Source organism: Pelophylax lessonae (assembly GCF_965119305.1).
Source record: "Pelophylax lessonae genome assembly, chromosome: 4".
In the NCBI taxonomy this organism is placed as follows: domain Eukaryota; kingdom Metazoa; phylum Chordata; class Amphibia; order Anura; family Ranidae; genus Pelophylax; species Pelophylax lessonae.
This window is the reverse complement of record NC_138771.1, coordinates 219,681,754-219,694,895: the sequence shown is the minus strand read 5'-3', so window position 1 is coordinate 219,694,895 and position 13,142 is coordinate 219,681,754. Positions and strand designations below refer to the sequence as shown.

Below are 13,142 nucleotides of genomic sequence, written 5' to 3'. Positions count from 1 at the left end.
ACATCAAGAAATGTCAATTATTATTTTTATTACTATTAATTTATAATATATTTATAATTGATAGATTATATCATACCATTTTTATGGCCCTGAACTAAATTAGTAAAAAAAAACAAAAACAAAAAAAAACCTAGAACAGTTTATCAATTTGTTGTAGTAAGAAAAACAAGATTATATGAAGTGAAGTTATGAAAGTAATGTTAGTGAAAAGTTCCTAATTACTGCTTCTAGGATGTATTAGAAATGTAGTTCTTTCCTATGAGTGGTGTGCTGCTTCACAAGGTCAGATCTATATTTACCAGTGAGCTTCATATTTAATTTTAGAGAGTGTGTCACTGTGTTCTGCAGGGTGCTGTTCTTGTGACAAGAAAAGGCCTCTGTGTAGCAGATGAGGACTGCAAAAGGTGAGAAATGCTTTGTGGACTATAAAACAATGTTTGTACACTGCAAATCAAAGGTAATATTCAGGGCTTCCACAAGGCACTGGCATTCATTAAAGCAGTTGCTGGTTATCTGGAATTAGCCTCTATCTGATCCAGCAGTATTTCCCGCATACAGCCTGACTATTATACATGTGTCAATATGGAAGGCATGAGCTAGTAACTCTTTAAAAACATACAGCTGTTGCCTGAACTTGTAATAGTGTACTGAATATTATATAGTGCTGTGCTAAAATATTCATTCTCCATATATATAGCCATTGTTCGTCTTTGACATATAGGATTACAGATGGGTATAACTTAACATGACAAGGATGTCCTGAGGTGGGTATTAATTGAACTCTATAATCACTAAAGGACGGCTGTTATTTAAGTAAGGTGCAAACACAAATTCAATTAGTTTCCAGTTTGCATGTGTTTTCTCACATTTCGTGATATGGGAGCTGAGTTTGATGGGATATCCAATATATTTTAGGGCTATGGTATGTAAAGCAACAGCTGCCAAAACCAATGTTTCTATAGGTTACAGAGAAGAGCAAGTCATTTAAATCTGCATCGACAGCTGCCCATTTGTGTCCTGCAAACCATTCTGCAGGGTTCACACCATTGATGCCTCTGCTTTTTATTCCTTTTTAGTGTTTTAATACTAAAAAATGTGTCATCCCAAACCCAAAAGATACTACCCTGATGCACCAGGATTATGGCCTAGCAGGCTAACACCCCATAGCAAAAGGCCTTTAGCCACTTCAGCACAGGGTGATTTCCAGCTTTCAGCACTGTCACATGTTGAATGACAATTCCTCAGTCACGCAACACTGAACCTAATTGACATTTTTATATATTTTTTTTCACACAAATAGAGCTTTCTATTGGTGGTATTTAATCACCACTGGGTTTTAATTTTTTTACTAAAAAATAAAAAAAAAGACCAAAAATTGTGAAAAAGGTGTTTTTCTTTGTTTCTGGTATACAGTTTTGCAAATAAATAATATTTATTCATAAATTTAGGCCAAAATGTATTCCACTACATTTCTTTGGTAAAAAAAATATCCTAAATCAGTATATATTATTTAGTCTGTAGGAAAGTTATAGAGTCCTCAAACTATGGTATATTTATTTTAAAATCGATCAATCCTGATGTACTGATTGCTTCATTTCTTGAGGCCTAAAAATGCCAGGACAGTACAAATATTCCCCCAAATTACCCGTTTTTGGAAAGTAAACAATCCAAGGTATTTAGTAAGAGGCATGGAGAGTTTTGGGCAGTTGTAATTTTTTGTCATTTGTTTTTTGGAAAATGAAGAAATTAAAATTGTTTTTTTTTTTCACATTTTGTTTTTTTACATATTGTCACCAGTGCAGTACAGTGTCATTATATAACTGGCGTGGCAGTGATTCAATGACTGGTGAAAGTATATAAAAATATATTAATACTTTTTTTTTTTTTCAATTTTTTTTCCTTTTTTATTTTTGTTTTTTACATACTGTGATCAGAGCAAAGAGCCTGTGTAGGATGGAAAATAGGTCTCAAGATGGATTTCGGTCAATGTAGGTCCCCAGCAAGCCAATTATATTGTGGTTATAATTCCCTCATGGGATGTATTTCTATGTTGAAAATGACTCATTCTGTTTGATTTTATCATTTGTATGTCAGTCTGCTTGCACTCACTATGCATGGTAGTCCATGCTTTTTATTTTATAAACTAATAAAATGTTTTTTGGTTTTATAAATTGGTTTTGCGTCTGATCCTTCTACTCCCACTGGCCCGCAAAGCCCCATCTTTCTCTATCATGTTTTTGTTGGTTCCTTCATAGGGGTAAGGGCCAAAATTACACGGCAACATTTGTGTAAAGAATTCCCGGTGATCATCACATTTACAGTACATACTGTATAAATATGTATTTGTTTTATTTCAAATTTTCTTTTCAACATCATATGTTTTCTTTTTTTTACATAAGAATGGATGAAACCGAGGAAGAACTGTTGACTAATTATGAAATTCAGTTTGGCATTCAGGAATCCCTACAAACAGTCACATCTCCTGCTTATCAAACTAGGTAAGAAACTATATGGACTATATTATTAGGTCAAAGTAATATTCAGGCATGATTTGATTTGACCATATCACTGGAATTTTTTTTCCTTATAACCAAGGCGTCCCTAACAAGGCTGGTTTGGAAACAACTGATATCCTGTAAACACCACTGCAGAACTGGGTGTACCATCTAAACAAATGGTACACATTTTGCTTAAGGCCCCTTTCACACAGGGGAGTCCATCGGCGGACTCCGTTTATCTCAGCGGGGGATCGATCCGCCGATCCCCCGCTGAGCAGGCGGATGGCAGCTCTGTCTCCCCGCTGTGTGCAGAGAAAGAGCTGTCAGGTCCCCGCTGTTTTCTATGGGGGAATCGGATGAGAATGGACCGTCTGTCCGTCTGTCCGTTCTCATCCGATCCGATCCGCTGGATGAATGGAAAATAAGGTTCAATCAAATCGGATGTCAGCGGACATGTCTCAGCTGACATCCGATGCCCCATAGAGATGCATGGGGCATCCGTTCAGATCCGCCAAAAAAACGGACAGGCGGATCTGAACGGTCCGCCTGTGTGAAAGGGGCCTAAGGGCTTAGAGTCTGTTTGGTAAAATGCCAAGAAAGGTTGATTTGTCAATTTGATTTCTTGGTCATCATAAAAATCAGCCATCATATTGTAGTTCAGAAGTATAACTGCCAATAATTTGCTGTGCAATGTTATAGTAACACATTAACTTAACCACTTTGCCAAACGCCCGCCGCAGATATCCGTGGTAGCGATCCTAAGGGCGCGCACGCGCCCTCATTAGCCAGTGGGAAAGCTGATTCATGGGGCTGGCAGCTGCAATTGCTGCCGTGCACCCGCTATCACTCCCCCTGGAGAGAGCAGTGGTCTGCTGTTGTAAACACAGCAGACCGTTGTTCTTTCGGGAATCAGTACAGAGCGCCTGTGATCCTCCTATTTAGGATCACAGGTCTCTGTGTTGATTCCACAAGTCCATCCCCCTCACAGTTAGAAAACACCCCCTAGGCATACACTTAACCCTTTGCTCGCCCCTGAGTTAACCCCTTCCCTGCCAGTGTCATTGTTACAGTAACAGTGCATATTTTTAGCACTGATTACTGTAGTAATGTCACTGGTCCCGTCAAAAATGTTGAAAATGTAAATTAGGGGTCCGATTTGTCCGCCGCAATGTCGCAGTCCCACTAAAAATCGCTGATTGCCACCATTACTAGTAAAAAAAATAAAATGACATAAATCTTTCCCTAGTTTGTAGACGCAATAACGTTTGTGCAAACCAATCAAAACACGTTTATTGGGATTTTTTTTGTACCAAAAATATGTAGCAGAATACAAATTGGCCTAAAATGATGAAAAAAAATTAGATTTTTACATTTTTTTTATTGGGAATGTTATATAACAAAATGTGAAAAATATTGTTTTTATTTTTTTTCAGAATTGTTGCTTTTTTTTTTGTTTATAGCACAAAAAATAAAAATCGCAGAGGTGATTGTTGGTGATTTCTCTTTATCTCTCTATATACCTTAAATGTATATTCAAAGTTAAGTCCCTGACTTAATAGCAAAGTCTAGTCTGTTCTATGCAAATAAGGCAGAGCTCTGGAGAATGTTTTATCCTGTTAAAGAAGACACGTGCAACCACTGCTCAGTCTAAAACATTCTTAACTTTATTTGCAAAGCGGGGTAACTATTATACACAGTATTGAACAGGAAATACAGTTGGGAGGGGGAGTGGATACTCATAAAGAGTCAAGTTCTCACAAAAGTTGGACAATGGGTTAATACAGAATGTCCGTTAGAAATTGCAAAATATGCCTTGTCTAGACCCTAAGACTTAGAATAACTAAAGAGGAAGTTAATGTGCGATAAAGAATGTATCTTTAGCTAAGGTGTGAAAACACTGAAAAAACATATCGGGTGATTTACTTAGGTCATTGTTCGTGTTTAACTAAAGACTTAAAGTAACCTTAACTGAAACAAGTCATTACAAGTCAGAGTTGTAAGAAAGAAAATGGTGTTACACAGGTCAAGCTAGAAAATGGTTGCCAGCAACTAGAAAGAGGTCCTGTCATTCCCCTTCAATCCCCTCTAAAAAATCATAATTTCATATGCATGATTTTTCTCCTTATCATTTATACGGTGTCATCAGAGGACACCAGGCCTCTCTGGAAAGGAATAGCAGGTTAGGCGACAATGTCCTTTGCTTCCTTAGTATAATCAAATAAGGACCTAAACCTGCCCACCTAAATGGTAGACTTAGCTTTCTTAGCTTTATAAAACTTTACATATTCCTGGTAATCAAAAGGGGTTTGGGTTTGTTGGATCAGAACACCTTGTCTAGCTGTTAGAAATGTGTCAACATTTTCAGCATCTCTGTTAAAGTACAAACTTACATAAGATCCCCCTCTGCTTAGCTGAGTCTGGGGTCTTTGTGGTTTTAGCGATTAGGCACATAATAAGCTTAAAACATGCATATAAAAATAATAGAAAAAGTAAAATCATCACAATCATCATAGCAATGTCTTTTAACCAGGAAAACATCCCTCCAAAACCAAACCCTCCCATACCTACAAAGGGATCCCAGCTTTTAGCAATGTTACGGGCCTCTTCTTGCAACTTATTGACCTCCTTTCTGTGTTGGGCAATTATGTCATAATAATTTGGCACTTCCAAAGTGGTATTGTATATCCAAGTGCAACATTCATAGTCCTCAGTATGCTCACAGAGGCCAGTGAGGGCAGCACTCATACTTTCTATGGCTAGATCATGTAATTCTAACTTCTTCCTAATGGCCCTTTGTTCAAGATTTAGCAACTTAATATCATCTGAGTTTTTCTCCATTATCTCATCAATGATTCCAGAATGATTATTTAATCCCGGGGATAGCATTCCTTCCCACAACATACATATATACTTTGTCCCCGTGAAAACGGTCTTTGGGCAATATATTCTTGTAGGCGTCTATTCTGTACTGCGGTCACAAGGTGGTCCAGTACTTTTTGTATGTCTCTAGAGAAATTCTGGTAATTACTCATTATGGTCTTATTTAAACTAGGACTTGATATATCAAACAGGGAACATGATTCTCCTAATGGGACTTGGCAGGAAGTAATATTAAGAATTTACTTTTTGCAAATGGAAGGGTTAACACGTGTGTTATTTCCTAGGCTGAAACACCAGTCTGGGAAATGGCTTCTACCATCTACTGGGAAGGTGATATTAGTATTACTTGACACATTAGTTAAAGTAGCAGAGGTCTCATTAAGGAACTGTGTAATATTCAAAGGGACAGCAATAAGAGGGATGCGGGCTGTCTCTGGATGGAGTTTGCTACATATCCAACATTTCTCAAAACCTGACTTCCTTGCATAAGCATATTTAAATTTTGTCAATAGCATTTCACTATGAAAAGTGGGTGGATTCTCATCTACACCATGCTCAATACTCAATTCTCTCTTTGTTCTGTTATGCGTCTCATATGCAGGGTATGGTCCGCATATACTTCTCATGACACCCAAATCTTCAGGGTGATAGATGCAATTAGTAACAGTCCATACAAGGGAAAACACTGAAAATGGAATCAGGATTATCAGCAGCCATAGTTTTCCTGAGTCCGGTGCAACTGGAAAAGTCATTTTCTACAGGGTCTGGGCGGTCTGCCCCTGTCAGTACCCCCTTTTCTTGACTCTCCTGTTCAAGGTCAGGGCAATCTGCCCCCGTTAGTACCTCTCTTGCTTCTGGATCCTCCTGTTCAAGGTCAGGGCGGTCTGCCCCCGTTAGTACCTTCTTGCTTGCGTCTGGATCCTCTGGCTCCGGTCCTGTCCGCACCAACTTCACTCTAGTGGCATGGATCCAAGTAGGGCTGTGTTCGGTCAAAACAGCGGTCCTGGTAACTGCTACCACAGTGGTCTCTGGGCCGTAGGCGAAATCCTTTTGTTTCTTTCCTTTGGGCAGCAGCTTCATCACCACTATGTCTCCTTCTCTGAAGGGATGGGTATTTTCCTGTAAAAAGAAAAGAAAAGGTGCGAGCAACTTTTCGTTCCGTTCCACTTGATTCTTATGTTTCAATTACTCTTTATTTGTGCTATTCATTCTTTTCATTATACCTGAACTCTGCGGATAATAATCTATTTTCAAGATTTTAACTAGTTCCTGGCATATTTTTGATATGAAAACTGGAGCATAATTAAGCCTAATTCAAGGCAGGCACCCCCATCCAGGAATAATCTCCTGATTGAGAATGCATGCCACCGTGTGGGCATCTCCTTTTTGTGGTCCTAAAAGCTTCCACTTATCTCTTACACGTTCACTATTTGACTAAAAAAAACTCTTATTTCTTCCCTGCTTTGGGCCTATATGTGAAATCTATTTGTAGATGTGTGAATGGGTTTGGTATTGGAGATGCTCATGTGTGGCCTTATATGTTTGGATTGTTTGTTCCTAATACAGATGATGCACCTAGCAACATATGCTTGCACTAAACTGTCAGTAATACTTCATATGTTCTTTCCCACCCCCTGTGTCCTATTCCATAATACTAGGCAATAAACAGTGGGGCGCTAGCTGCGGGGATACACACAAGATCTCCCCTCTTTTAGAAAAAGGTGATTCCCAACTTTTTCTAAAACATCACCCAAGTCCTTAAAAATATGTTCTGTAGTATGCGTTTCTTTAGCTTCAATAATGTGTGATCTTTTGACTTGGAGCAGGAAATTAACCACAAAAACATCCTCTGCTCCCTCTATGGCTGCCTATATATCATGTTGTGGTGTAACACACTCTTTAATACCAGTAGCCCATTTAAAACTGGGGCCTACCTAGGGCAAATGATGTAGCCATCCCTATTATCATCTCACAAGATGCTATGTGCTATGTTTGGAGTCACTTCAGGCATGCCTTTAGACCTGGACTGCGACCATCTTTGGACAAAAAACTATAGGGCAAAGTTTACCACCATACTCCTGGGCAAGTACACCTGTCATGGTCTTACAATTGTCCCTTGCATAAACACAAAACATTTTTCCATGATTTGGGAGGCCCAGTGCAGGCGCTACAACCATAGCATTTTTCAGATATATAAACGCATTCAACATTACTTGTGACATTTCTGGACCTGTGGTTTGTCTCAAAATGTTATTATAGATAGGAGTAGTCTGGATCCATAACAATTAATGATCCTGTGGGCGGGCAAGACCCACTGTGGGCTGGCAAGACCCACTAGAGCTTCAGCTCTTATGTGACTCTCCTTTCTCCCTCTGCCAGAACAAAACCAAGGTAAACAACACTTTCCTGACACCATTGTCATAATTCCTGTGACACTTTGTATCCACATACATGTACATTTCTTCAATAAACTCACTCGCTCTGACTGGCCTCCACAGAGTGACTACATATGTCAGATACATATTGTAGCGGGACTGACCCATGAGCAGGTGTTCATCCCCTCTTGCATGGTCTGGAGAACTATAGAGCGGACAATTGAATTGTCTGCTTGGCCCTAAGGCATTTCTACACCAGGTAAGTTACCTGGACTGAAAAAATAAGAAACAAAGATGGCTGTGTCTCCTCGTCCAATAGGACGCTTGAAAAAAAAACACACTACTTAAACCAATCACTGTAAAGTGGGTAGCATTGGATGGTATGGCTGTCAGTAGAGATGGCACATCAGATACCACTGGTATGCTATGATCAGATAAAGAACTAAAAACTTTTTGGCTTAGTGCCAATTTTCCAAAAAACTTTTTTTTTTCTTTTTTAAACCGTTCTTAACAAAAATCTGGCCAGAGGTTCCCCTCTTTCAATAGAGGGTACCCCTAAAATATCATTCAAGAACTATAATCAGATAAAAAGTTAATCTGATTTGAAACTTTTGGCCCTGTGCCAACAGGGTCCAATGGTCACACTAATTGCGGTAACTCTTTCTGTCCAAAAATAAATTCCATAATTATGACAGGAATAAAGATATGACATTTTAACGCTTTCTTGGCAAGTAGCCAATTTTCAAAATTTTGCAGGAAGGCTCCCCTCCACAAAGGGGACCATTTGCCAAATATAATTTTTCATTATCTATAATTCTATAAAAAATAACTTCAAAATATCCTGCCGACAACGGCAATTTATATTTTTTCTTTTTCTAATAAAATAGTGTTTTTATTCATTATTACTACGCTCATACAAGATGGGCACAAATGTATAAATGGAAAAACTTCTAAAAAATTCTATAAAAATAATTGCATATGTATGGGAATGCTGAGACCGTTTGTTCTACGACTGTTCTGAATTAGGGAACTAATGCAGAAGTGCATTTGCAGCAGTGACCCCCCCTCTTTTCCCCCTGTGTAAGGAAATGTAGTAGTTTTAAATGTATCTGACACATAAACATTTTCTGCTCGTCTGACATTACAAAGAAAACTACACCTGCCTTGGAGAATGAAATTGTGGGGTGCAGGTGTGGTCAGGGGTATTTGTAAGGTAATATTATTATTGTAGGGGGGCCTATGTCTAAAATGTCCTACTCTTTGATTTGCCTCTTCTGATAAGGTCCTTGGAAATGCGCCCTGACAGGCTGTTTTTCTTTAGACAGATCAAAAGAGCCAGCAGCATCGCTCTCTGTTATGGCTTTTTGAAAACCTTACAAAGTTTTAGTAGCCCAATCAGAAACTTGCTGTTTTACAATTAACATGTACTGTGACTTTAAATTAACGACAAATGTCTGAATCATAAGACTGTGCTACTCAGCAATGACACTTAACTGCAGCCCAAAACCTTTAAAGTTTCACCCGTCTTCTGTCTATAGGCAATCGCTGTGGTCTATATCTACGTATTTAAAGACTTTCACTTTCACTTCTAATAGCTCTACGTAGCTTTTTTCCTATTCTATTGTACTAATACGGGGCATAAATAAACCAATTCTCCCCGCTTTTTCCATGTACTTTACATTACAACTAAATATTTACTAAAAGATTTACTTGTATCCTAATATCTCTAAGGCTGGCCACACATGTCCAGACAACTCTTTATCGTACAATTTTCTGTTAGATCCACCACAAACCACATAAGAGGTCAAAATTAAACATATTCATCTGCATTCAATTAGGCAGAGGTTTGTACTACATAGCTGAAGGTAAATTTCAAGAAAACTGCACTGAAAATTGTAAGAAAATTGTATCATGTATGGCCAGCATCAGACCTAAACCCTCAGTATAATTTCACAAAAGCATAAACAAAACATGTCTCTAAGATTTACACATTCACAAAATCACTTAAATGTATCTGGGTCATTAGACCCTCTTTATGGTTAAAAACCCTCCTGAAAAGCCATTTGGTGTATGTATATTACACCTTATACTCCCAGGTATAGTGGCTATCAAGAAGGCTTTCCCACCATTATAGACAAACAAACAATACACATAATAAACATTCATCTTGATTTGTCTGATAACCTACGATCGGTCAGTCAATTTTTACAGTAATAATGAAACTGTTGCTATCAGTGTTATATTAACAGTCAGCAGGCGCAATTTTTACAAGTCAAAGTCATATATAATTATAGACACAGTTTCAATATATGTCAAACCAGCAATATAATACTCCAATACAATATGACAATATTTTCAAATGGCATAACAAAATGAAATAACAAAACAATCACGTGATGAACGAACTTATCTACTTACTAAATAAGCTTTTGTTAGGTCACACAAACAAATTATCTTATACTCTAAATCTTACAGTTCTATGCGATAGAAAGATGTTAGCAAGAAAAGGGGTAGTTTTTTTCTACACAGAACAGACTGACATCTATTTATTATTCACTAAAGGAACAGGGTTTTCCTAAAACCCCCTGGGCTTCCCTGAAACCCAAAGAAAAAAATACTGTCGTCGTTGAAGACAGCTTCAACGCCTCCCAGAGACGTTTTATTTGTCCCTCCCAGAGGAACGGGATTCTTCCTGAGAAAAAATCCCCTGGGCTTCCCAGAAGCCCCAGATATTGTCTTTCCTTATAAATGACAAATCCTGTGTCTCCCAGAGACACTGTCTCGATACGTTCCCAGAACGTATTCAGGTTCAACAACCTAACATATAATATCTTTCCCTGAAAAATATTATTCTGGCTTCCCTGAAGCCTCCTTATATATATATTAGTATTCAAGCTTCCCTGAAGCTTCTATATATATATATGTAAAAATCCAGAGCGTCTCCCAGAGCTGCTCTATTATCCAACACGCTCCCTGAGCGTTTGGCGTATGGCTCAAAGAACGGAACCAGGGCCAAACGGCCAAGTCCCACCGGACAGGCAAACAGATAAAATAAAATATCTCCTTACCCAGACCGGTGAATCCTTGGACCCGTGATGGCCGCTCTCTCTCCGTCCCAGACGTATCCCCCAATATTGTTGTTGATTTCTCTTTATATTCACCCTAGATACCTTAAATGTATATTCAAAGTTAAGTCCCTGACTTAATAGCAAAGTCTAGTCTGTTCTATGCAAATAAGGCAGAGCTCTGGAGAATGTTTTATCCTGTTAAAGAAGACACGTGCAACCACTGCTCAGTCTAAAACATTCTTAACTTTATTTGCAAAGCGGGGTAACTATTATACACAGTATTGAACAGGAAATACAGTTGGGAGGGGGAGTGGATACTCATGAAGAGTCAAGTTCTCACAAAAGTTGGACAATGGGTTAATACAGAATGTCCGTTAGAAATTGCAAAATATGCCTTGTCTAGACCCTAAGACTTAGTATAACTAAAGAGGAAGTTAATGTACGATAAAGAATGTATCTTTAGCTAAGGTGTGAAAACACTGAAAAAACATATCGGGTGATTTACTTAGGTCATTGTTCGTGTTTAACTAAAGACTTAAAGTAACCTTAACTGAAACAAGTCATTACAAGTCAGAGTTGTAAGAAAGAAAATGGTGTTACACAGGTCAAGCTAGAAAATGGTTGCCAGCAACTAGAAAGAGGTCCTGTCATTCCCCTTCAGTGATCAAATACCACCAAGAGAAAGCTCTATTTGTGGGGAAAAAAAGGACATTTTATTTGGGTACAGTGTCGCACAACCGTGCAATTGTCCATTAAAATAACGCAGTGCCGAATCGCAAAAAATGGCCTGGTCATTAAGGGGGTAAAACCTTCCGATCCAGACGTGGTTAGCCACGAAACACATATATGCAGCAGCAACGAGATTGTGCTTTAACACTCACACGCTGCACATGTGTACATATGAGCAGCAGAGCTTTCTGTGCTGAGAATACGCTCACTGCGCATTCCCTGCATAGTGATCAAGCTGTCAAAGACTAACGGTGTTACGCCTCCCGATCATGTGACCACTGTGACAGCCAATCACAATGGTCACATGATCATCCAGTCCTTCCCACCCCCCAGGGAGTAAAGACCCTATTACATTGGACACCGGGGCTTAGCAAGAAAGGGTTAAAGAGCAATACTAGGCAACAAGTGAAACCAGTCAGTGAGCTTCTGATGCAGTCAGTAAACAATGCACACGTGCTAAAATCCAAAGTTTAATTTGATTGGTCCCCAAAGCTTCCATGTCACTGGACAGCGAGGAAAGGCAGAATTGATAGTGTCATCACTTTCTTTTCCTTCTTTCCTTCCTGCAATGGAGTTTAAGCTATTCATTCACAGAATCAGGTAAACAGTAGACTGGTTCCTAATTCTGCCCCTGCCTCTCTTTGCCAATGTTAGTGTACCTATGCAGAGGAATTCAGGGGGCTGCTATCAGGGCAGATTCATTTATTTATTCTAAAAATACAGTTACTGAGGTGCATACATGGAGCTATTTTACCTGGCAAAAGATTTGCACTACTCATCATCCTGTCCTGAAAGATAGCACAGCCAGTCTGGCAACCTAACTTCTCTCTGCTGCAATTTAGCAATACAGATAGATTACATCCCTGACCCAGCCGATGACTGGACAGTGAAGGAGCAGCAACAGCCTGAGAAGGTTATCTATCTATCTATCTATCTATCTATCTATCTATCTATCTATCTATCTATCTATCTATCTATCTATCTATCTATCTATCTATCTATCTATCTATCTATCTATCTATCTATCTATCTATCTATCTATCTATCTATCTATCTATCTATCTATCTATCTATCTATCTATCCTGCAGGACACCTAAAGTGATTGAAAAGTCTTGTTTTTTTTTTTTTTTTTTTTTTGTTAAAAATAACTTACCTCCTCTGTGTAATGGTTTTGTACAGAGCAGCCCAGATCCTCCTCTTCTCGGGTACCCCGCCAGCGCTCCTGGCCCGTCCCTCCTGACAAGTGCCCCCACAACAAGCAGCTTGCTATGGGGGCATCCGAGTCGAGCCGCAGCTCCATGTGTCCATTCAGACACGGAGCCATGGCCCAGCCCCCTCTCTCTCCTTTTTGGTTCACTGAATTTGATTGACAGCAGCGAGAGCGGGCTCAGCCAATCAGGAGGGAGAGTCTCAGTCAACATCGCTGCATAGGGATGGGCTCAGGAAAGTATTAGGGGGGCTGAGGGGGGTTGCTGCACACAGAAGGCTTTTTATGTTAATGCATAGAATGCATTAAGATAAAAAACCTTCTGACTTTACAACCACTTTAAAGCAAAACTAAAGGGGCCAATACTTACCTTTTCAACAGTCG

At 39.1% G+C, this 13,142-nt stretch overlaps 1 protein-coding gene across 1 annotated transcript in view; it reads left to right on the top strand.

Moving 5' to 3' along the window:
* The first annotated feature begins 313 nt into the window (after window positions 1–313).
* The window catches only part of ASB15 (ankyrin repeat and SOCS box containing 15), a 64,755-nt gene continuing 51,926 nt past the window's right edge, over window positions 314–13,142 (top strand). The window contains exons 1-2 of the mRNA XM_082257099.1: window positions 314–404; window positions 2,400–2,498. Coding sequence (XP_082113225.1) covers window positions 2,401–2,498 — 98 coding nt within the window. The 5' untranslated portion in view covers window positions 314–404; window position 2,400. The remainder of the gene's footprint in view (window positions 405–2,399; window positions 2,499–13,142) is intronic.